The sequence below is a fragment of the Schistocerca cancellata genome, chromosome 9 (assembly GCF_023864275.1).
Source record: "Schistocerca cancellata isolate TAMUIC-IGC-003103 chromosome 9, iqSchCanc2.1, whole genome shotgun sequence".
In the NCBI taxonomy this organism is placed as follows: Eukaryota; Metazoa; Arthropoda; class Insecta; order Orthoptera; family Acrididae; genus Schistocerca; species Schistocerca cancellata.
The window spans coordinates 206,895,092-206,921,966 of NC_064634.1; the positions used below are offsets into that span (position 1 = coordinate 206,895,092).

General features: G+C 44.1%; 1 protein-coding gene across 1 annotated transcript in view; it reads left to right on the forward strand.

Moving 5' to 3' along the window:
- The window catches only part of LOC126101041 (transient receptor potential channel pyrexia-like), a 272,305-nt gene that overhangs the window by 120,693 nt on the left and 124,737 nt on the right, over nt 1-26,875 (forward strand). The window contains exon 6 of the mRNA XM_049911705.1: nt 7,237-7,421. Coding sequence (XP_049767662.1) covers nt 7,237-7,421 — 185 coding nt within the window. The remainder of the gene's footprint in view (nt 1-7,236; nt 7,422-26,875) is intronic.

A 26,875-nucleotide genomic window follows, 5' to 3' on the forward strand; every position in this document is an offset into this window, starting at 1 on the left:
GTTGATGTCAGATCAAAATGTTCAGGTGTGTGTGGAATCTTATGGGACTTAACTGCTAAAGGAAGGAGATGCCAACTCCTGGGGCCTTTTCGTGTCAATTCTGAGTGGTGGTGTTTTAAATGTTTTCCTGTGCCACTTGTGACAAAACTGCGTAGTTTCAACTCTGGACGTTGCGCTTTTTACCTCAAGAGAAGGTGTGAGATGTGGGTAGTGGATGGTGGGAAGTGTGATGATATTCCATCGTGAGACACAAAATGGCCCCACCTTAACCGCTACTAAAATTTTAGTTACACTGGTAATGAACAAGGCGAACACAAGAGAAGCCAGACATCACGACAGGAAACATAAAAAGAAAATTAAACCAGTTTGAAAACACAGCTGCCAAGGCTTGAACTATAACGAAAACTAGGTAATATGAGAGAACTCGTAATTACTGCACCTTGTTTGCTTGTGGAAGTAAATTCTTTTCAGGCTGCCACCTTAAGTAGGTCATCGCCATCTACGACAAACCACTTTCTCCTCAATGACGCCGCTGCTGGAGTACGACGTAGCTCTGCTCCATTGAATTCTAAAGAATTCGTCATCTCTCTCTGCTATACAGCCACAGATCTTTGACTCTGTCAGAAGTGCTCGTTTACAACAGACAAACTCAAAAGTATTTTCTCTGGATATATGTGCGGCTGTGATCTATGTCCTGTGGAATGCTAATGATATTAGCTTATATAATTATCAAGTGTCACTGTATGCGTCCTATAATAGATACTGAACTTCTGGACTTCTGAAACAAGTGTCTGTTCCTTGTACTTTTTTTTATTGAGGACTAAATGTTTTCTGAAACTTCCTGGCAAATTAAAATTTTTTCTGTGTACAAGGATAGAGAGATTTAAGTTGTGTTACTGTTTGATGACCAGTAAATACTGAAATTTTAAAAGTGTTTAATTATTGCTGTTACAAAACTAATAAATATAAGAAGTCATAACTGGGTATCGTTATCTCCTCTTGTGCTGTACAATATGTTTCAAAGTCTTTGCATCAAACGTCTGTGGGTGATAGCTCACGTCACGGTGAACAACTTTTGTTGGAGACAAAATGTTCGCTGATGCTCACTGGGACACTAGGTGTCCTTTTGTACTGGTTATGCCATGAAAGACGGCAGGACGGAGGCAATCTACAGCGCATGTATACCTTGTGTACTGTCTATAATCCAGTCTTCTGCCCCATATGAAAGGGGTAAGTGCAGCTAATTTTAAGTTCCTGGTTCGCTTCAAAACTATCTTTCTCCGCTTAGAGACATGCATTCTTAAGGTTTTCTTGTTAAAAGTCGCTTTATTTAAAGGGGTAGGCAGTATGCAGCACACCTGGTAGTAGACCCTGATAGTTCAGTGAATTCTCGTCATTCTACGACCAGTGAAAGCTAAAGCGCAGCGAGCGGGAAGCGTCAGAAAATATTTTGTCTCTTATAAAAGTTATTCTCCATGATGTGATCTGTCACACCTAGACTTTGATAACAGGAGCTATTCTCCAGCAAAAGTTATTCCTCATGACGTGGTCTACCATCTCTACACATATGATGCGAAGACATCGAAAAACTCTATACAGGTAAAGTTTATTTTACTATACTACCTTCAATTATCATAGAGTAAATTCTTTCCCCTTTGGAACCTACTCTGTATAGTAGTCCCCATTCCGCTGTAAAGCTTGTTTTACGAGACTTGATCCGTTTTCTTTCTGGTAAATTTCTAAATTTGTTTATTAATCTGTGACTGACAAGGGGGGCGTACGAACTTCGCCTCACTGGTTTGTTTCATACTAATAGGCTGTGTAGGGCACGACTGGAACTTCGACGTATGTAAACGAAAAGATGCAACTGTCAACCGATTGAAAATTGGAGGCAAACTTATATACTCTGTAGGTCGTTAGCATTCAAAGAGCCTGCAGCCGAAGGAGTAAGGGCATAGATTCATCAGTCCGAGGGCTCTCGGTCGAATCTCGCTGATGGTACTTCTCTTCATTCCCAGGTATTTTTAATAACAAATTCAGTATGAGTGTGCAGTATATAATGAATCATTTGTTATTTTCATAATCTTTATCCCAGAAAAAAAGGAGAAATTTTTTCGGAAGAAGTTTGGAAAATAAAAAACGGTTACACTAGAAATTTGAGAGGAATTAGTATAGTCACTTTATTTACATTACTGTATCTACATTTGTGACACGTATAATGTGTAACACTTCATGAATCAGGATGGTAATGATCGTAGAAACATGAAGAACAATAATTATTGCGACATACTGCACATGTAACGAACGCCGAATTTTTGCATGTGTTTGATGCTTCCAGCGTGTGTATCATCATAAAATTTCGCGGCGTACCACACATATCGAATACTGATGCAGACGAATGATGCTGTACGATTGATTGTATTTTTTTGTAGTCGTCCTAGAAGCTTATGTTCGATGATGTACACAAAATTTTGTAGTCGTTTTAGAAACGTTCTCTAAAAATAAACGCCGCAAGTCTGCACCAACGGAGTTCATGTTGAAGGAATTACTTTAATACTGCGCGATGGTGGACCCTCTCCATATCGAAAGTTTCTGTGGAAAAAAACAGTACTTGCAGCGAGATTCAGTCCAGACATCCCATGTCTATGGAACTAACAGGAGGGGGGGGGCGCTAAGACACAGCAGCCCCATTCAGCTTATATTTGGTAGGTCCCTCGTGTACAGCATAAAGCGAAAGACTGAGATATTTTGGCTCACCATCCTTCGGTTCTTAAGAAAACCATACTTCAATGAACCCTCTGCCAGGCACTTAAATGTGATTTGCAGAGTATCCATGTAGATGTAGATGTAGATGTAAAGTCCATGATGCGCAAATAACTCAAAAAGGGATGAAAGTGAGGATTTTCTCTTATGACCATTTTATTAGTGTACCGTGAATATAAGGAATCCGATAAAACATCAAATCTGACATCGCAGCGACTGGAAAAAGATTCTGCCAGAGCGAGACCAACGACGACTGAAGAGAATCGTCCAACGTGACAGAAGTGCAACATTTCCGAAAATTGCTGCAGATTTGAATGCTGGGACATCAACAAGTGTCAGCGTGCGAACCATTCAATGAAACATCATCGATATGGGCTTTCGGAGCCAAAGGCCAACTCGTGTACCCTTGATGATTGTACAACACATGGCCGGCCGGTGTGGCCGAGCAATTCTAGGCATTTCAGTCTGGAACTGTGCAACCGCTGCAGTCGCAGGTTCGAATCCTGCCTCGGGCATGGATGTGTGTGATGTCCTTAGGTTACTTAGGATTAAGTAGTTCTAAGTTCTACGGGACTGATGACCGCAGCTGTTAAGTTCCATAGTGCTCACAGCCATTTGAACCATTTTGTACGACACAAGGCCTTAAGCCTCACCTGGGCTCGTCAACACCGACATTGGTCTGTTGATGACTGGAAACATGTAGCCTGGTTGGACGAGCCTCACTTCAAATTGTATCGAGCAGATGGACGTGTACAGGTATGGAGACAACCTCATGAATCCATGGAGCCTGCATGTCACCAGGGGACTGTTCAAGCTGGTGGAGGCTCTGTAATGGTGTGGGGTGTGTGCACTTGGAGTGATATGGGAATCCTGGTGCGTCTAGATACGACTCTGACAGGTGATCACTTGCATCCATTCATGTCCATTGAGCATTCCAACAAACTTAGGCAATTCCTGCAGGACAATGGGCCACCCCACACATCCAGAGTTGCTTCAGGGTGGCTCCAGGACCACTCTTCTGAACAGAAACACTTCTGCTGTCCACCAGACTTCCTAACATAAACATGTATCTGGGATGCCTTACAACGTGCTGTTCAGAGATCTCCACTTCATAGTACTCTTACGGATTTATGGCCAGTTCTGCAGGATCGTGGTGTCAATGCCATCCAGCACTATTTCAGACATTAGTCGAGTCCATGCCATGTCATGTTGCCGCACTTCTGCTTGCTTGCGGGGACGCTACACGATATTAGGCAGGTGTACCAGTTTCTTGTTGAGCCAAAATATCTTACTCTTTCATTTTAGGTTGTCCACAAGCGACTTGCCAAATATGAGCCGAGTCGATGGGTCATAATCACTTACTCACTCGGCTACAGACTCCTTGAATACTAGCGACCATACAAAGTACAGGCTTGTTTTAATTAAATTTTTGTTTCTTGAGCCGATGTAGACGGAAAACTATTAACAATATGGGTATGCAACTCTATAGGATTGATTTTCAGACTGCGCTACAGGATTTGCATTGTTAGTTGTGTAAGTGCCATGACTTCGGTTATGGTATGCCAAAGTAAGGGTGAAACACAAGCATCAGTGTACATTACAGATGGAGATAGTCAACATGAGTATGGACAAGGTGAGCAGGGCTTTATTTGTAAAGCTGTGAAATGAAAACAACACATTACTGCTGCTGTTCTTGGCGAGTATCGACACATTGAAGAAATATGGATAGGCGCTCTTTCCTCACCAGGGTCGGAACTAACTGGCGATTTTGGAACTGCTGCTGAAAAGGCCGATGGCCAATTGCGCCACAAATTGTTGAAAAATTTACTGTTGCCATGGCTGAGAATGCTCTACGTAGTGTGCGACCTTCAAGTAGTGCACGAGGTGTATCACGACAGTTGAACATTCCATGGTGCACCGTTCGGAATGAGTTGGTAGTTGTGAAATAGTATCCCTAGTGCCTAGAGCAAAGTTTGTAATCTGGAACGTAAACATGGCATGCAAATAACAAATGCAGAACTTAAAACATGTTTATTTCAATATTTTATTCGTTATTTTTTTGCAGATGTATTTCCAAATGATTCCACAATAATTTACTGTCTTACATTTATTCCTTTTTCACAAGGCTCTCCAAAGTAGTGAAAGTATAGTTTAACCACTGTGCATACGTATAAGCGCTCCTAAAATGTTCGAACAAGATTTTCTCGGAAACTGTTGAGAGTTGAGTTTTCCTGTTTACATGTCTTAAGTCCTAGTCAAGCCATACATATGAATCAAATCGGTGAGACGAAGTTCGCACTGGATCCTTATGAGCGCCGTCGTCAGAACTCGTGTTACTGGCTTCTTTAATCGGATGAAACTACATGGTTCCAGAGACCTTTCCGAGCCCCAAAGATCTGTGCTGTATACATGCAGACTGAAGTGAGGAATAAAGTTTGTATCAAGGCTGTGATTCGAACCTGCATCTCCTGCTCATTAGGCAGATGTGCTAACCACTACGCCACCTTGGCACACTGGCTTTGCACTGCCGGAATGACTACCCCAGCATGTTTCCCTCCTCAATCCAAATTCCAATTCACGCCTCAGCCTACACTAGAACACCATTGCGAGGACTCCCCAGCTGTACTGAAATAGCACCTCAGCATTGAATGAAATGTGGGATCCCACCTGAAACCCAGGGATAGATGCTTTAATCAGATGAAACTACCAGGTGTAGAAGTATGAAACCAGAATTTCTCAATAGATGGTGCTAGCTGTCAGTGAAGGGCCGGTGAGACCGTGTCTGCAGCGCCATCTACATCCTGTAACGGCTGATGACGAATGTCAACACACAGTAACGCAACTTCCATACATCGGTATCTCTTTCAAACCTGTAAACATGTCGAGTTTTGTGCATACGAACTACGATTTGCGGACAGCATTGGTTTTCTGTTATCATTTGAAGAAAACTGCTGAAGAATCGTATCTAATGCTTCTCGAAGCTTTTGACGAACATGTTCTTGGAAAAACAGGGTGTTTAGAGTGGTTCAAAAAATTCAAAAGTGGTGATTTTGCCGTGGGAAACGACGAGCTTGGGAAACCACAGAAAAGTTCGAAGAGTACGAACTGCAGGCTTTATTGGATAAAGATGATACTCAAACTCAACAGGAACCTCGGAACAATTGACTGTGACGCAGAAAGTAGTTTCTCTTTGGTTGAAAGCTATTGAAGAGGTGCAGAAAGTGGAAATATGGATTCCGAATGTACTGAATGACAGACAGCAAGCAAATGACTTTTGAAATCCTGCTCGCCAGATACAAAAGAAAGTTGTTTCTCCATCGAATAGTGAAAGTGAAGAAAAATAGATCCTAAGCGTCGTAAATCATGGATGAATCCAGGTAGACCGTCGACATCCACTGTAAGACCAAATCGCTTTGGAAAGAAGACAATATTCTGTGTTTCGTGGGACCAGAAGGGTGCCATCTATTATGAGCTGGTAAAACCTGGTGAGACCGTTAACACTGTTCGCTACAAACAATAAATGATCAATTTAATTCGAGCATTACACAAAAAACGACCGGAATATGGAAAAAGGCAACAAAAAATCATATTGCTCCATGATGACACCCCAAAACACACAGCAAAACGGGTCACGGAAACGATCGAGGCGTTCAGTTGCGAAATACTAGTGCATGCGGCTTAGTCTCCAGACTTGGCTACGTCCGATTATCATCCATTTGCATCACTGGGACACGCTCTTGCTGAACAACGCTCCAATTCGTATGGAAACGTACGAAAATGGCTCGCTGATTGGTTCGCTTCAAAAGAAGAACTGCTTTTTGGTATGGCACTCCTAGCCTGCCAGAGAGGTGGAAGAAATGTATAAATAGCAATGGAGATTATTTTGAATAAAATATTATTAATCAGTTTCAAACGACAAACGGCAAATTATTGCAACCAAATTCCGGTTTCATACTTCTACATCTGGTATATGCTTCCAGAGACCTTTTCAAGACTCAAACATCTGTGATGCATATATGCAGACTGTAGCAACGAATGAATATTTGTAACAAGGCCTAGATTCGAACCTGGGTCTCCTTCTCACTGGGCAATGAACCAACCAATACGCCATACCGCACGGTGTCTTTGCACAATACCATGGATTACTCTAACATGCCTCCTTCCTCAATCGAAATTCACGTTCACGCCTCAGTCCACTTGGTATTCCGCCTAAATTCAGCCTTGGTTGAAATTTTCATTCTTGGCTTCAGTCTGCATATACACATCAAGGATGTTTCTAACTTATAGTATTCCAATGTTCGAAATGCTCGTAATGAAAACTGTTCAAACGCTAAAGTCGACATGTTGATTACCTAGTCTGATGCAAGAGACTACAGCTCGAACGAGAGTAGTGGTGTAGGACTTTATCGGACACGTCCTCCTCATCTCGGACGTAACCGGCGGCTACCTGCTATCTTGGTGTGTTGTGTGCAGCTGTGCGACGTGGAGTGCCTGGGCCGGACGCCTCTGCACCAGGCTGCCAAGGCGGGCCACGACGCCGTGGTGGCGCTGCTGCTGCAGGCGGGGGCGCAGCCGGACGCCAGCGACGTGGCGGGCGTGACGCCGCTGCTGCTCGCGGGCGCCGGCGTCGCCGCCAAAGACCGCGCTGCCGTCGCCAGGTCAGCCTCCTCCTTCCCGGCCATTCCCTTAACTGCCCTCGTGCACATACAGGGTGCAACGAGTTTAAGTGCAGATGTTTCTACTGGTGACCGAGGACGGTGGGCTGAACAATATCACATCAGTAATTACGTCATTTGCCGACCAATAATTTTAGTTGGTGCAGGTCGTATGGTTTGAAGTTGGTTAGAACCGCCAAGTAAATGATGTAAGACCAAGAGATTAGTACTTACTTTTCCCTGGGCAGCAGTTCAAATGTTGATGATGATGACATTTGGTTTTTGGGGCACTCAACTATGCGGTCGTCAGCGCTCATACAAAGTCCCATTTTTTCCACAGTCCAATTTTTTTTCCACAGTCCAATCGAGCCACTGTCATGAATGATGATGATGATCATGAAATGATGAGGACAACACAAACACCCAGTCCCCAGGCAGAAAAAAATCCCCAACCTGGACCCCATGATCTAGAGGCAGCAACACTAGCCACTAGACCACAAGCTGTGGACATTTTGAAGTGTGGATCAAAATGGTTAGTCTATACTGACAGGCATAATCCACGTAGTGGTACAGTTAACACTTTGCATAAAATAACAGGTCGTAAAGTCTGTTATACGTTTGTAGGAAGCCTGTTTGATACAGAGGAAAACAAAAAAACAAAACAAAAAAAAAAGAAACATACACACAGATGTGTGAACATATTGAAGTACCACATATAAAAATATCTGCACTTATACCCGTTATACTCCATGTATAGGGTCGGCGGGGTCAGGGATTTTCACCTGCCTCGAGATGACTGGGTGTTTGTGTTGTCCTCATCATTTCATCATCATCCAGGAAAGTGGCGAAATTGGACTGAGCAAAAGGTTGGGAAATTGTACGGGCGCTGATAACCACGCAGTTGAGCGCCCCACAAACCAAACATCATCATATACTCCATGTATAGGGTGTCCCAGGAGAAATGGTCAATATTTAGGCATATGATATGAACGATCGTTTGAAGTAAAAAGCTTCATAAGGGCTTATGCCCCATTCCAAATGGTTTCAGAAATAGAACACATTTAATGCACATTGTTATTTATTTTCTATAGTATGGCAGGTTTACAAATATGTGCATTTACAACAATTAGTAAACATAACTACATTTTTTTTACAAAATATCTATGGAAAAATATGTATTTTTAACACATTCAGCTCTAAGCTGTTATGGCAGTAAATAGTAATGGATAGAAATTGGAAAATTTTATTAAAACTCATTCTTGGTGCCACAGAAAAATTCACATCACGCCAGAGACAGAGGTGGAAGCAGGAATCGAGCCACTATGTCGTAAGTGGGTCAGGTCGTCGAAACATTATGATACCATCTGTTGAGTAAGAATACGAATTCAGCAGAAACGAGACTACGACAGAAAACCAAAGGAAGTGAGACAAGCATATTTGTTAGTTCATAAGACATGTTGCAGAAACTCTATCTCTTTCACAAGAGCACATAGCGAGGAACTGTCACAGCACTTAACAGTCTGTTATGTGAACACAGTGAAATAAGGAGGACACATATAATCATTATGAACCGAGGCTCACATCATATCCTGATGCCAGCTGCCTTTAAATCCCAGCTCTCCAGCCCTTATAATGAAGTGATCATAGGGATTGATGACATTCACAGGAATAGCACTCGATTTCATGATTGTGATACTGTAGTGAATTTATGTGCTAGGTATTCCGGAAATGTCTACAGACTAGCCAAAGATGCACTCGAGATGATCATTTTCACCTGGTAAATTTCACGCTGCTCGCTGATGGGGAAACTGGCTGTCTTCCGACAACACCACATCACTGAGTGCTGCTAGCACGAAATTCAGTGTGGAAGCCAGCAAAAAGGCCTCTTGGGGTCCCAGTTCCCGTTCAACATCCAGGTGCCTCCAGGTGCTGAAACCTACCAGTAGGGAGGAGATCAACTGACCACATGATTACCGACACCAGGTACACATCAGATCAAGGACCATCATAGAATTCGGAGTAGGGCCAAGGGCACTCCAGCAGCCAGCCTGAGACCACATTATATTGGACAACAGTCACATCTGCCAGCCAGCAACCTGCTGAGGCGCTAAGGGCGCTCAAACTGTCGCTTGGGTATGTAGACGTTGAGCTGACTCGATGGACAGCTAGACTCCAACACACAGCTGAATAAGCAACAGCCAAGGACGGTGCAGAAGAACAATGACTTGTAAACATTGTGAATAAATGTTTGAACTCTAATAACATTTCACTAGTGTCATTGATGCTTAACAGGTTCCCACCAGCTATCCTCACTTCAGGCAGAGGAACCTCCTCTTGACCCTCTGTAAAGCATTATCTCACATGCCACATTACAGCTGTTGTACAATTCATAATAAATGTTCTAACATCCCACTGTCAACTTCAGTGCGTGCGTGTATTCTTGGGAGTACATGTTTTGTTGCTTGTCTGAGTAGAACAATAAACCAGCCCAAAGACGCAAATTTTACTTTTTTTATTCACTCGATGACTAGTTTCTGGCCGAGACCCATTTTCAAATCATAGTGACACAGTCGAAGCTACAGCTGCTCGTTGTACATTTTTGACATAGTTTTCGCATCTTCGGAAATGCTATTTTCGACAAGTTACTATGATCTGAAAATGGATCTCGGACCGGAACTAGTCATCGGATGGAAAAAAGTAAAATTTGCAACGTTGGACTAGTTTCTCGTTTTAGTGATTAACAGGAGTTGTCGACCTGCAGCTACTCCAGCGTGCTGCAAGTTCGCATGTCTGAGTGCCTCTGAAACTTCCCTAATAAGAATAGCAGCGCCAGTGATGCGACCAAGTAGTTAATCTCTCGTATTCACCTTTCGTTTGTGCACTTCAGACTTAATCCAACCACAAGCTACAGTGTAATGGCGTAAGGTCTTGCAGTCTTGTGGTCAGTTAATTGCACTATCACAACTAATCCAGCGATTTGGGTAAGTATGGTTGAGATGTTCCCACACACGCCTAGTAAAATGTCGAAGACTCCATCATGCAGAGTATGTGAAAAATAACAGTAAGCCGCAGGGAAAGACAGGTAACGCACAATCCGTATAAGAACCAAGAGGGGACAATAAGAGTCGAGACCAAGAACGAAGTGATCGCATTAAAAATGGTGGAACACAGGAATGTTGTCATAAGCCCCTACTGTTCAGTCTATACACCGAAGAAGAAACGACGGAAATGAAATAAAGGTTCAAGAGTGGGACTGAATTCAAAGTGAAAGAATATCAATGATAACATTCGCTAATGACATTGCTATCCTCAGTGAAAGTGAAGAAGAATAACTGGATTTGCTGAATGGCATGAATGAGTATAGATTAGGAGTAAACAGAATAAATGTGAAAGTAATGAGAAGCTTCAGAAAGTGAGTAACTTAACATCAGAATTGGTGATCACTTATTAAACGAAGTTAAGGAATTCTGCTGCCTAGGCAGCAAAATAACCCATGATGGACAGAGCAAGGGCGACATAACAAGCAGACTAGGACTGGAAAAAAGGGCATTCCTGGCCGAGAGAAGTCTGCTAGCATCATACATAGGCCTTAATTTGAGGAAGAATTTTTTGAGAGTGTACGTTTGGTGCATAGCATTGCATGGTATTGGGAAAGCCGGAACAGAAGAGAATTGAAGCGTTTGACATGTGATGCAGCAGAAGAATGTTGAACTAGGTGAAATGATAAGGTAAGGAATGAGGAGGTTCTCCTCAGAATAGGTGAGGAAAGGAAAATTTGGAAAGCAATGATACGTGTCGAAAGTCGCCGTTTGTTGCTAGCAGGACTATATTGCACCACTTTGATAATATGTTACTGTTCATGCACAGGCTGTTGGACTGCACGTTCAGATGAAGAATGGGAAGTTGGAAGAATACCTGTTTCACGCAATGCTCTTCGAAACTCTGGTAAACACTCTAGGATCACTAATTCGTCGTATTGGAAAGCGCCGCCTGTATTCTTCGACTGCATCAGGAGCACTACCATCGCAGGAATCGTAAACATACACCTTACCTACATGTTCTTCATTAGCGTAGATATGAGGCATTTTGATCAGCGCATATACACATATCAAAAAAAGTTTTGCATCATCCCGGTTCCCAGAACACCTGGACATAGACTTTGACTGTGGATATTGTATGACAGACACAGTCCCTGTGACTCTTCAGAGATGTCACAAAAGCCTCCCAAAGACGTAAACTACCATGTATGAGCAGTGCCTATTAGACAGAGGGGCTCCGACAGCCGATCAGTTGCAGTCATTCCAACAGAAAGGAGGTACACCGCTCGTGTTGTCAGTAGTTCAACCATGCCTAGATGGTCTATACCGCGGTTCGCGTCTGCATTGTTAATTTGTGCCAGGAATGGCTCTAAACAAGGGAAGTGACCAGGCGTCTCGGAGTGAACAAACGTGATGTTGTTCGGACATGGAGGAGATACAGAGAGACAGGAACTGTCGATGACATGCCTTTCTCAGGCCGCTCAAGGGCTACTATTGCAGTGGATGACCGCTGACTACGGATTATGGCCCGGAGGAACCCTGACAACAACGGCACCATGTTGAATAATGCTTTTCGTGCAGCCACAGGACTTTGTGTTACGACTAAAACTCTGCACAACAGGCTGCATGATGTGCAACTTCAAACGCGACGTGCATGACGAGATCCATCTTTGCAACCACGACACAATGCAGCACGGTACAGATGGGTCCAACAACATGCCGAATGGACCGCTCAGGATTGGCATTACGTTCTCTTCACCGATGAGTGTCGCACATGCCTCCAACCAGACAATCACCGGAGACTTGTTTGGAGGCAACCCGGTCAGACTGAACGCCTTAGACACACTGTCCTGCGAGTGCAGCAATGTGGAGGTTCCCTGCTGTTTAGGGGTGGCTTTATGTAGGGCCAACATACAACGCTGGTGGTCATGGAAGGCGCCGCAACGGCTGTACGATACGTGAATGCCATCCTAAAGTGCCATCCTGACAGTGCAACCATATCGGCAGCATGTTGGCGAGGCATTCGTCTTCACGGACGACAATTCGCACCTCCATCGTGCACAATTTTTGAATGACTTCCTTCAGGATAACGACATCACTCGACTAAAGAGGCCAACATGTAAAGTGGCCAGCATGTTCTCCAGATATGAACCCTATCGAACATGCCTGGGATAGATTGAAAACAGCTGTTTATGGACGACGTAACCCAAAAACCACTCTGAGGGATCCAAGCCGAACCGCCGTTGAGGAGCGGGACAATCTGGATCAACAGTACGTTGATGAACTTGTGGATAGTATGCTCCGACGAAAACGGGCACACATCAATGCAAGGGGACGCGCTGCTGGTTATTAGAGGTACCGGTGAGTACAGCAATCTGGACCACCACCTCTGAGGGTCTCGCTGTATGGTGGTACAAGATCGAATGTGTGGTTTTCATGAACAATAAAAACGGCATAAATGACGTTTATTTTGATCTCTATTCTAATTTTCTGTACAGGTTCCGGAACTCTCGGAACCGAGGCGAAGCAAAACTTTTTCTATGTGTGTACAAACACAGTCAGTCCATGCTTCTCTTTGATATACTTTCAATCTATGGCACTACGTCACTCGCAACGCACCTTGGACACCTGTGGCTTCAAAGCGCTAGTTTAATGGCAAAAAACATCCTGAGCACAGAGTTTGAAAGCAGTGAGGTAGCTTGAGCTAGAAAAAAAAGTCAAAGTGGTTAGGCGGGTTAAGATACATACGTGCACGCCACTAGATCAAAGACAAATGTATTCTATCTCGAAAAGTATTCGAAATAGGGCATTTGTCCATAGAAAAGCGTTTCTGTCGTATCGCTGAATATTCAGCATTCTCCTGGGGTGCCCTGTATAAATTCAATGCCCTAACTACGGCGAAGAAAAAAGCAGACATATAGGATGATCGATAGTTATTGGCTTCAAAGATTACTAGTAGAATCTCGACTATGGCGTGTTATTAAAATACACTGTTGTTGTTGTGGTCTTCAGTCCTGAGACTGGTTTGATGCAGCTCTCCATGCTACTCTATCCTGTGCAAGCTTCTTCATCTCCCAGTATCTACTGCAACCTACATCCTTCTGAATCTGCTTGGTGTATTCATCTCTTGGTCTCCCTCTACGATTTTTACCCTCCACACTGCCCTCCAATGCTAAATTTGTGATCCCTTGATGCCTCAAAACATGTCCTACCAACCGATCCCTTCTTCTAGTCAAGTTGTGCCACAAACTTCTCTTCTCCCCAATCCTATTCAATACCTCCTCATTAGTTACGTGATCTACCCACCTTATCTTCAGCATTCTTCTGTAGCACCACATTTCGAAAGCTTCTATTCTCTTCTTGTCCAAACTAGTTATCGTCCATGTTTCACTTCCATACAGGGCTACACTCCATACAAATACTTTCAGAAACGACTTCCTGACACATAAATCTATACTCGATGTTAACAAATTCCTCTTCTTGAGAAACGCTTTCCTTGCCATTGCCAGTCTACATTTTATATCCTCTCTACTTCGACCATCATCGGTTATTTTACTCCCTAAATAGCAAAACTCCTTTACTACTTTAAGTGTCTCATTTCCTAATCTAATTCCCTCAGCATCACCCGACTTAATTTGACTACATTCCATTATCCTCGTTTTGCTTTTGTTGATGTTCATCTTATATCCTCCTTTCAAGACACTGTCCATTCCGTTCAACTGCTCTTCCAAGTCCTTTGCTGTCTCTGACAGAATTACAATGTCATCGGCGAACCTCAAAGTTTTTACTTCTTCTCCATGAATTTTAATACCTACTCCGAATTTTTCTTTTGTTTCCTTTACTGCTTGCTCAATATACAGATTGAGTAACATTGGGGAGAGGCTACAACCCTGTCTTACTCCTTTCCCAACCACTGCTTCCCTTTCATGCCCCTCGACTCTTATAACTGCTATCTGCTTTCTGTACAAACTGTAAATAGCCTTTCGCTCCCTGTATTTTACCCCTCCCACCTTTAGAATTTGAAAGAGAGTATTCCAGTTAACATTGTCAAAAGCTTTCTCTAAGCCTACAAAAGCTAGAAACGTAGGTTTGCCTTTTCTTAATCTTTCTTCTAAGATAAGTCGTAAGGTCAGTATTGCCTCATGCGTTCCAACATTTCTACGGAATCCAAACTGATCTTCCCCAAGGTCGGCTTCTACCAGTTTTTCCATTCGTCTGTAAAGAATTCGCGTTAGTATTTTGCAGCTGTGACTTATTAAACTGATAGTTCGGTAATTTTCACATCTGTCAACACCTGCTTTCTTTGGGATTGGAATTATTATATTCTTCTTGAAGTCTGAGGGTATTTCGCCTGTCTCATACATCGTGCTCACCAGATGGTAGAGTTTTGTCATGACTGGCTCTCCCGAGGCCATCAGTAGTTCAAATGGAATGTTGTCTACTCCCGGGGCCTTGTTTCGACTCAGGTCTTTCAGTGCTCTGTCAAACTCTTCACGCAGTATCTTATCTCCCATTTCGTCTTCATCTACATCCTCTTCCATTTCCATAATATTGTCCTCAAGTACATCGCCCTTGTATAAACCCTCTATATACTCCTTCCACCTTTCTGCCTTCCCTTCTTTGCTTAGAACTGGGTTGCCATCTGAGCTCTTGATATTCATACAAGTGGTTCTCTTCTCTCCAAAGGTCTCTTTAATTTTCCTGTAGGCAGTATCTATCTTACCCCTAGTGAGACAAGCCTCTACATCCTTACATTTGTCCTCTAGCCATCCCTGCTTAGCCATTTTGCACTTCCTGTCGATATCATTTTTGAGACGTTTGTATTCCTTTTTGCCTGCTTCATTTACTGCATTTTTGTATTTTCTCCTTTCATCAATTAAATTCAATATTTCTTCTGTTACCCATGGATTTCTATTAGCCCTCGTCTTTTTACCTACTTGATCCTCTGCTGCCTTCACTACTTCATCCCTCAAAGCTACCCATTCTTCTTCTACTGTATTTCTTTCCCCCATTCCTGTCAATTGTTCCCTTATGCTCTTCCTGAAACTCTCTACAACCCCTGGTTCTTTCAGTTTATCCAGGTCCCATCTCCTTAAATTCCCACCTTTTTGCAGTTTCTTCAGTTTCAATCTGCAGTTCATAACCAATAGATTGTGGTCAGAATCCACATCTGCCCCAGGAAATGTCTTACAATTTAAAACCTGGTTCCTAAATCTCTGTCTTACCATTATATAATCTATCTGATACCTACTAGTATCTCCAGGATTCTTCCATGTATACAACCTTCTTTTATGATTCTTGAACCAAGTGTTGGTTATGATTAAGTTATGCTCTGTGCAAAATTCTACAAGGCGGCTTCCTCTTTCATTCCTTCCCCCCAATCCATATTCACCTACTATGTTTCCTTCTCTCCCTTTTCCTACTGACGAATTCCAGTCACCCATGACTATTAAATTTTCGTCTCCTTTCACTACCTGAATAATTTCTTTTATCTCGTCATACATTTCATCTATTTCTTCATCATCTGCAGAGGTAGTTGGCATATAAACTTGTACTACTGTAGTAGGCATGGGCTTTGTGTCTATCTTGGCCACAATAATGCGTTCACTATGCTGTTTGTAGTAGCTAACCCACACTCCTATTTTTTTGTTCATTATTAAACCTACTCCTGCATTACCCCTATTTGATTTTGTATTTATAACCCTGTAATCACCTGACCAAAAGTCTTTTTCCTCCTGCCACCGAACTTCACTAATTCCCACTATATCTAACTTTAACCTATCCATTTCCCTTTTTAAATTTTCTAACCTACCTGCCCGATTAAGGGATCTGACATTCCACGCTCCGATCCGTAGAACGCCAGTTTTCTTTCTCCTGATAACGACGTCCTCCTGAGTAGTCCCCGCCCGGAGATCCGAGTGGGGGACTATTTTACCTCCGGAATATTTTACCCAAGAGGACGCCATCATCATTTAATTATACAGTAGAGCTGCATTTCCTCGGGAAAAATTACGGCTGTAGTTTCCCCTTGCTTTCAGCCGTTCGCAGTACCAGCACAGCAAGGCCGTTTTGGTTAATGTTACAAGGCCAGATCAGTCAATCATCCAGACTGTTGCCCCTGCAACTACTGAAAAGGCTGCTGCCCCTCTTCAGGAACCACATGTTTGTCTGGCCTCTCAACAGATACCCCTCCGTTGTGGTTGCACCTACGGTACGGCCATCTGTATCGCTGAGGCACGCAAGCCTCCCCACCAGCGGCAAGGTCCATGGTTCATGGGGGGTAAAATACACTATCTGACAAAAAAATGAAGCACGAACCCTGAACATGCTCCGATGTCAATCTCACTTCGTACATGTGGGTCAGAGCTAAGTAATTCATGTGTGGAGCACTGGATTTTTATCAGAGAGCAGGTTGTGCTAAAACAATTTATTTAAGATTTCAATTCCTAATTTGACAGATAAGTAATTTTCGTTCTTCTGGATCTGGCGTGAATTTGGCATACTCGGTGCCAGACGTCAGAACTTGACCTAACTAAACAGCACGGCGTCGGTACCGACGGCGAAAACGTCGCTTTTGCTGTGGATGGTAGACAGACGGAAGGCGCAAGCGATCTCCTGAAAGAGAAACAACACAATGACCTATTAGCGTCAATAAGCGCACAGGCTTCTTTAGCAAATAAGATCCATAGCGGAGTGGTTACCTACATAACTCAGACAAAAACCATGTTCCTGCTTAGTAATAAGAAATTAGTAGGCCCACTAGCGGCCGCTCACTAAGCTACACCCAAGGTAACTCTTAACCTAGAACGCTTATTTGCTATTCATTAATTTTAATGACAGTAGCGACACGTACAACTAAAGCAGTATACGTTTGTCGTAAAGCATCACAATGTCGCGCAATAACGATCTTAAGACGACGTTAGCTGTAGCTTATCCAATTTTTCATTAGACAGTGGGGCATAGTCCCCTTATAACATCACAGGCTTTAGCCTGGCCAATAGTAACAAGAAAGTACAAGTATACGGCTGTAACATAGCCAGTAGTCAGCGCATCAACACGTATTTACCTCTGATGTACCCAGAACTACTCCAGGCACAGGATTTTGCGGTTAGCAACCAACGATAGCCATTGAGCAAATGAATGAACCGAGATATCTATCATACATTGGTGCCTTGAACAAATCTTTAACACTTGATAGTTATCGACATGTAATTTCAAACACACAACGACAGTACTCAAAAGAGAGACTGAGCAACGTAAGGGAAGCACTTACAACAATTTCCGCAGACATGGAGCCTAAATGGACCAGGAACACATAGGCTCACTCCTGAAAGAAATCAGGCCCACAACTGTTAACAACTAATTTTTCATGTGGTTCGTATTCAAAAGAAAATGCAAATGTACCTGATCACCAACCACACATCATTACAGAATGCTCACAGGAGAGCCAAAACCAATTTCCAAAGATGTGATGACAAACTGACTAGGAACATAAACACACACACTAAATCCACAGCGAAACCACGCAGACGTCAGCTTGTTGCTCCATACAACAAGAAACGATCTGTATACTCCATCCGGTAAACTGTAACGACTCTAGTCGATGCTTTCACAATTCACAAGTGAGTGGCCACAACCTTCAGACAGCCGAGCAACATTTTCGAAGCACTTCTACTTGTTAGGAAAATACTGAATAGTATGCAACTCTTCTCTGCTACACATGGCAGTGTTATGGGAGGCTGTTGTGACAACATCTACAAACGTGACTTCACGTCTCATCGAATCAAGGAGGAAATCCAATCTCTTGAGGAGGTCTGTGCTGCTGGCTAATTACGCTCTACTGTGCGGCCTGAAAGAGATGATCAGTTCTAACGTCGTTGAAAATCATAGGTCACGGAAGCAGCTGCTAGACAGTACCACTTTGAGACGGCGGGATTTTAAAATTCTCGAAAGACAGAATCAGTCGACTCACACGTACACACCATCATATGGTATGTAAATGATTAGAGATGAAAACAGATAGAATGGCCACCAGAGCGCCATTGTGCTGTTTGTGTTTAGTGCTATTACCAGGCTTAATAGGCTACATAAAGAGGCGTGAAAAGGATCGCATGTTGAGTTCCCGTTTCCTGCTGTTCCCTAAATCCAAGGAACTCCCCTCTGACACCTCTTCCTATCATCCCATCTGCCTCACCTCCGTGTTCAGTAACGTCTTCGAGTCCATCCTCTCCCGCGGTGTTCATCACCACCTTAACCAGCACGACCTCCTTCCCCTTACCTAGTATTGATTCTGGCCCTCCTTACCAGTCGACAATCATTTCCATAACCTTACCAATCTTCTTTACCTCCATCTTAACTCCTGTCGCTCCACTATCTTTGTTTTGCTCGACCTCCAGATGTCCTACGACCGTGTCTGGCATCCTGGCTCCTCTTTAAACTCCAGAACTACGCTCTCCCCATCAGTTTCGTCCTTCTCGTCGCTTCCTTACTCTCCCATCATGCCTCCTATGTCACTATCCACAATACCATTTCCCATTCTTTCTATCCCACCTCCGGAATGCTCCAAAGCTCTGTCCTTTCCCCTCTTCACTATCTCCTGTATATTGCAAATATGCCCAAACCTCCACTGTCTGTTCACCTCCTCCAATTTGCTGATGACACCGCCTCTCTGGCCCTTTATCCTACCCTTCAACAGTCCCAAAGTACCCCTCAAACCCATGTCGACCAGTTCGCCGCCTGGTGCAACCAGTGATCTCTTCACAACAACTCTTCCAAGACCCAGGCGATCATCATAGGTCGTACCACCCACTCCTTCCGGCTCCACGATATTTACCTTACCATTTATGGTCATCCTATCCACCTCACTCCTACTGTGAAATACCTTGCCTCACCCTTGACTGTCACCACACCTGAACACTCCTTATGATCCAACACAAAGCCCACAATAGACTCCGTCTCCTGAAGCTCCTGTCCAGCTGAACATGGAGACTACATCCTTCCATCATCCATCACACCTACAAATCCTTGATCCGTCCCATCCTTTGTTATGCCAGTGTCACCTGGATTTCCACCTCTCTGAGATTCTACAAAGCCCTCCAAATCCTGGTACAGTGGCTTTTTAAGTGTCTTCATTCTGGAGTGTTTCTGCACTGTGTCCAGCTTTTAACTTTATGTATGACTTCAGTGTATTTCATGCACTCTACGAGCTGCCAATGGTGATTTTATCTTTATGTGATTTTTTTTAACTGTCCCATTATGAATGTGTTCATGTCAGTGTATATCTTAATCCTTATTGTCTCCACTTATGTTTTTATGTCCCCCTTTTTTCGCCTTTTTATGTCTAGTTTCCTCTTTTTTAACTATAACGTCACTTGGCTGGAGAGCGGCAGATTGTGCCGCTGCCAGCCCAGCCTTTCCATATGGGGCAGGGGAATGAAATCACAAAAAAATAAGATCACATGCCGAGGAACCACTGTGAAGGACACAGAGATGCCTAGAGTGAGAGAACATTATCAGCAAGTAACAGGGTTTGAAGGGGCTTCATTGGTGGACACTACTTGGCCAGCTGGACCAATCAAGCAAGTCCCAGATTTGTGGGGCATTCAGATGTGACAGCGGCCCAATGTTGGAATCTATGTAAATGTGATGGCAGCATACTCATCACTATGGTTCTGGTCGACCACTTCTCACAACGTCAAAGGAAGATCGCAATATTGAGCGCCAAGCACATCTTAATCCCTTCACATCCTTGCCTACCATCAGACAATAAATAACGGAGTTTCTGCAACATTCTGTTCCATCCCCCACCATTCGTTGCAGACTAGCATTAGCCAGCCTTGGGAATTACCAGCTAATGCGTAGGTTTCCGTTATCACCAGAATACTCGCGGCCATGTCTGGAGTGATGCTGTGACCAAGAAGCATGGAACGCAGATGGATAGCGTTGCACTGCGTTCACAGGTGAACCGCGGTTCTGCACCGCTACTAATGTCCACCTCTGGCGAGTGTGGCGGCGTGCGGTGAGGTCCTCGTTCACCAATGGTTTGGAGGGACAGTACAGTGTTCCTCCCAGTGCTGTGGTGTGGGGAGCCATAGATCATGGCTGGTAGTGATGGCACAACGGAACGTCACAGACTTCCAGCGTCTTAGTGTTACCTCCCATGCAACAGTATCACTGTACTGTTTCTCAACAGAGTCAGTGTTCATCCGCATTTGGCACATATCTGTGTGAACTGTCTACTTGATGTTGAGGTATTCCTGTGGCCAGCAAATCCGCAGATCTGTTCCTGATAGAAGGTCTATGGGACCAGCTTTATCAACTCAATCCCAGGGCTAGTATACAAGATATCAAGGACCAGTTTTCTGGCCAGCTTGCCTCAGGACAGGATACAGCAGTCGTATGATACCCTTCCTAACAGAATTAGTGTACAGAATACAGGGCACAGGAGGTGGAACATCATACTGATAAATGGGCTCATGCGCCAAGTTCTTTAATAAATATGACTCGATTTCATAATCAGTGAGGTACGATCACGAACTGTCTCAATATGTGGAGTTTTATTTCGCTTCTGCTCCCCTTGTGGGTACTTCACCTTTTAGTCAGGCAGTGCATATAGAGGGTGTTCCAAGCCTCAGTGTCCAAAACGACAGATATGGTGAAGGAGACTACAAAAACTTATTTCATTAAACAACCATCTGTCGAAAATGCATTCTGAGTGCGTACAAAGTATCTAGGCCATTGGATATGATTGAGAATAACATGATGTTCAACGTATTTCAGTCCCTTAGTGTTCTGCTCAGTGTTACTAACCTTATCACAGAGCTGGTATCGACTTAGCAGTGTGTTTAGTGTTCAATAGAAAGTATGTGCTCTGTATGTGAGCAATCCTAAATGGACAAAATACATTCTGGTTATCATGTAGTCCCAGAGAAAGAAATCTAGTGGGATGAGGTTTGGGAATCTTGTAGGCCAATGTACAGATCGTCTCCAGCTCATCCACCGATTGCCAAAAATAGAGTTCTGGGGTTCTGCTATGCACTCCGAACCCCATCATTCTGTAACCACATCCTTTCTCTGAAAAGTACAGGTACCTCTTCCAATAACGTCGGCAGGTTGTCTTGAACGAACAGTCTGTGCGCTGGCCACCTGATATGAGGAGGAAACATAAGGAGCCAAACAAATAGTAGTCCACAGTACTGGCCCACTGTCTATTGATCTCGCAGAACAGCTGTACATGCGTTTCTTCCGCCCATATATGCAACTTATGACGACTGTACATGCCTTTTCGAGTATATCGAGCCATATCCTTAAGGAGGATCAGGTTTACATACACATGCTTAAAGCTCACTTAATATGTGTTGCTTAACGAACTATATTTGTTGTTGACTCCATCGTTATATCATACTGTCAGTTTGGGCAGTGAATTTTTGAACATCCTATATCCAGGCTAGTCAAACTATGTCGGTTAGTGGACTGGAAATGTGTTCGCAGTTCTACGGTCATCTGACACGTGGGTACATTATCTCGCCAACTTGTGCCAGTGTTTAACCGACCAGGTCTGTGTCTAACTAATTGCCAGTCTCGGTAGCCATAGTGGATATCGTTGGCAAAACCGAGGCAGTGATATAAATGGAAACACTGATAAGGTGCATCTACAGTTTTTTTTATCGCGTTTCTTACTACGCTAATGTAGTACGTTTCATTACAGCTTCATTATCAGGACACAGTTTTTACATAACTATTGCGAGGTCAGTACACCACAAACCCGTTCCTGCGAATTATATTGATTCCCTCTGCGTATGACATCACTGTAGAATAAGTTCTAAAAATTTTAGTAATTGAAAATTGTCTGAATTGCTTTACCAGATATTACAAATTTATTTCCCTGTCTCGGTTTTGCCAATAATAGTCACTATGGCTAACATAGGATTTACATACCTGATTTTCAGCCTAATATAATATGCGAGTAGATTTTCAAAATTTAAAATGTGTAAAATACTATTAAACAATACAGTATGATTGCTATTAAAGGCAATTCCACAAGCAGTTGAGGTGAGGATAATGTGGCTTATTGTGTGATATCGATGAGAATGATGCAGTTGAGGGTTGAGATGATTGTTACGTAAGTATTAAGATGAGGCTAGAAGGAACGGATGATCCCTTTTACTAGTGGAGTCTGGGTGGGATATTGAAGTTTTGTGATAGTGAGTAAGGTGGGGTGGGAGTGGGGAAACTAAGAATAAAGTTGGGAGAATGAGTAGATGCTGACACAGATATCTGAGTAACGAATTATCAGTTCGTGATAAGTGTGGTAGAGAGAGCCAGAGAGAATGAGAATATATATGTGACTGGGTATGTGAAGAGTGGTGTTAAGTATAAGGCCATGTATGAGTGGGAGGTGGGGTGGGGGCGGGGTGAGAGGGAGTTTGGCTTTTATAATGGGAGGCTGAGACACTGTAGCCTTGATCTAGTGAGAAGGTGTGGGGGCTAGAAGTACAATTAGTAGGTTACATAGCTGTCAGCAAAGAGTTCTGGTCCAGGAAGGAGGAGTCTGTTTAGGTTAAGCTGCTGGCAAGTCTTCTAGGTTGAATGGCCGTGGTCCGCGAAACGTTTCCGTTCTAACGTTTCGTGCAAAACTGCGCTGGACATCTTCAGAGGTACTCGACTTTCTGTCGAGTTTTGTTAACTCAGCAGAACCTGGTGCGAGGTAACGGGCGAGTCGTCGCGCCCTGAAAATATTCGGAGGAAGCAGTGGCCGCACGGGCCGTTCGGCTGGCGCGGGGCGCCCGGCAGGCCGACCACGTGGTGCCGGACGCTGGCCGAAGCAAGAGGGGGCCAGCCGCGTGGCTGGCAATTCCACGGTGACACTGTGACGAGGGCGGTGCTTTGTGTCGATGAAGGAGATGTCTATGCCGGGAGTGCCAAAGATGGCGGACATTGTCAAATCGTAATGGCAGACATTTCTCAGTTCGTATAGAAATTAATAGTAGCCAGATGAATCATGATAACTCAAAAACAAACATGCACATTACTATTAGTTACAAGACGATTCTGATGGTGTAATCATATTTTAAACATCTTTATTAGTTTAAAGTTTAGTGTCTGACAGTAAATTATACAAGTAACACCCAGCAACGAATTTCCAAAATATAAACGCTTCATCCGATTTTGTCGATCGCCATGTCTTTAGAAAGCTATTAGTGTAGACCTAAATTGGTATGAATTACAGGCATGTAACTTGAATAATACATGAGTTATTGGAGGTCAAAGTGGCCGATTACTATCGATCGCGTCAGGCCATAAGTATTCCACAGTTACACGAAAAAACAGTAGCAACATACTTGTAAATATATTTATTCGTCTTTGTCTTTGTTTATATCCGATGTATACTATTCATGAAGAAATTGGTTAAATATTTACTGTGTGTTAGAAAGCACAGGGACATTAGGCTCCTGGCCTACCTTTTGCTTCTTTCCTTTTGATATACACTCCTGGAAATGGAAAAAAGAACACATTCACACCGGTGTGTCAGACCCACCATACTTGCTCCGGACACTGCGAGAGGGCTGTACAAGCAATGATCACACGCACGGCACGGCGGACACACCAGGAACCGCGGTGTTGGCCGTCGAATGGCGCTAGCTGCGCAGCATTTGTGCACCGCCGCCGTCAGTGTCAGCCAGTTTGCCGTGGCATACGGAGCTCCATCGCAGTCTTTAACACTGGTAGCATGCCGCGACAGCGTGGACGTGAACCGTATGTGCAGTTGACGGACTTTGAGCGAGGGTGTATAGTGGGCATGCGGGAGGCCGGGTGGACGTACCGCCGAATTGCTCAACACGTGGGGCGTGAGGTCTCCACAGTACATCGATGTTGTCGCCAGTGGTCGGCGGAAGGTGCACGTGCCCGTCGACCTGGGACCGGACCGCAGCGACGCACGGATGCACGCCAAGACCGTAGGATCCTACGCAGTGCCGTAGGGGACCGCACCGCCACTTCCCAGCAAATTAGGGACACTGTTGCTCCTGGGGTATCGGCGAGGACCAATCGCAACCGTCTCCATGAAGCTGGGCTACGGTCCCGCACACCGTTAGGCCGTCTTCCGCTAACGCCCCAACATCGTGCAGCCCGCCTCCAGTGGTGTCGCGACAGGCGTGAATGGAGGGACGAATGGAGACGTGTCGTCTTCAGCGATGAGAGTCGCTTCTGCCTTGGTGCCAATGATGGTCGTATGCGTGTATGGCGCCGTGCAGGTGAGCGCCACAATCAGGACTGCATACGACCGAGGCACACAGGACCAACACCCGGCATCATGGTGTGGGGAGCGATCTCCTACACTGGCCGTACACCACTGGTGATCGTCGAGGGGACACTGAATAGTGCACGGTACATCCAAACCGTCATCGAACCCATCGTTCTACCATTCCTAGACCGGCAAGGGAACTTGCTGTTCCAACAGGACAATGCACGTCCGCATGTATCCCGTGCCACCCAACGTGCTCTAGAAGGTGTAAGTCAACTACCCTGGCCAGCAAGATCTCCGGATCTGTCCCCCATTGACCATATTTGGGACTGGATGAAGCGTCGTCTCACGCGGTCTGCACGTCCAGCACGAACGCTGGTCCAACTGAGGCGCCAGGTGGAAATGGCATGGCAAGCCGTTCCACAGGACTACATCCAGCATCTCTACGATCGTCTCCATGGGAGAATAGCAGCCTGCATTGCTGCGAAAGGTGGATATACACTGTACTAGTGCCGACATTGTGCATGCTCTGTTGCCTGTGTCTATGTGCCTGTGGTTCTATCAGTGTGATCATGTGATGTATCTGACCCCAGGAATGTGTCAATAAAGTTTCCCCTTCCTGGGACAATGAATTCACGGTGTTCTTATTTCAATTTCCAGGAGGGTATGTTTATGTATTCAATAATGTGTTAGAGCGTGTTTATGGCCCTGCCGTACGAATATTTATTTAATTTAAAGTTTTTTAATGTAAATCCAGTATTTGGATGTGTTTCAATATGTTTGTGAGTGCACGTCGGCTTGGAAACATGGAGGGAGCGCTCTAGCCAACCACAGCGCTCGTTGCTAAGAGAGGCGTCTGGAGGCTGGGGAGGAGCATCGTTTCCAGAGAGGACACGTGGTAGTTCGGGACGGTACGGGAGACGACACGGGAAGTGCTGGACGCGACGGCGCGGCGGACGCTCGGTCGCGGTAGAGACCCGGAGAGTGTGGGGCGGTCTGCGCGTGGTCGCGAGAGATAGAAATACTTCAGGGTGCGGACTTGTGAAATTGTGAGACTTCCGAGGTTTCTACAGTGAAGATGTAGTGTGCGTTCAGAAATGAATATCTCGCGAGCTGTGTCGTTCATAACTAATTACGTGCTGTAGGAATCTATTGTTTCCCTGTTATTCAACTTATATTTTATTTAATTACTGGACCAGTTAAAGTCGTTAAGATAGTATCTGCAGATTTTATTTAATTCCAATTTTCCATTCATAAATTTATGTGTTACTTTCATAATTCACAATTGCCGAGCGATAGTAACTTTCGACCATTCGATTCATGCGTGTATTCTTATCGTATACTGTAGACTCAGCAGTATTTGGACTGTAATGCGGCAACTACGTATCCCAGCCTCTAGACAACGAAACCAGCCAAAACTTTTAATATTGTAACTGAGAGTCTGAGCGTGCGTACTTATTCGAAAGCCCGCAATTGGGGGCTCGTCCGGGATTTCTGCCGTGTAAAGTGGTAATTCCTTTGCTCTCTGTTATTCAGCATACTATGCGAAGTGTAAAAACCTTTGCAAAACCAGTAGAGATTTCTGTATAGTGAACCTCTCACAAAACACAGTGTGAGATCGGTTTTTTTCCGCAAGTAGGTTTCTGGAAATAGTGAAATTACGCAGTAATTTTCACAACCAACACATGCTATCGATAGAGGTCCTAATCTATCACGTCAAAGGCAATTTGCATGGGGGCTCAGAGTCTAAATAAGTTGAGTGCAGGGAACGGTAGCGGTTAGCGCGTTTAACGGGCAGCTGTATCGGAGACGGTTGAAACACGCGGTAACGGGCTTCAGCTACAGTTATCAGTTGACTTCTCCAGAGGTGGACGCAGCTCAACAGCAGTACCATTGCAGATATGCGAACCGAAATAGGTTCCGCTGTGAAAGAGGAAGTTGAAAATATTGTGGGTAACTTTAAAAAAGCAATTGATGTAAGTTATGAATGTGTAATAAATGAGTGTCTGAATGGTGATGAGTGGAAAGATTCAGTGGTTCAAAAAGAAGTTAAAAAGGAGATGAATTTTGTGAAAGCAAATTGTGTGGAGAATTCTGAAGAGGTATTAGCAAATAGTAGCAATTGCAGTAAGGAAGGTGTCGTAGTAGCAAGTATTTGTGAAGCGTCGATGTTAGGG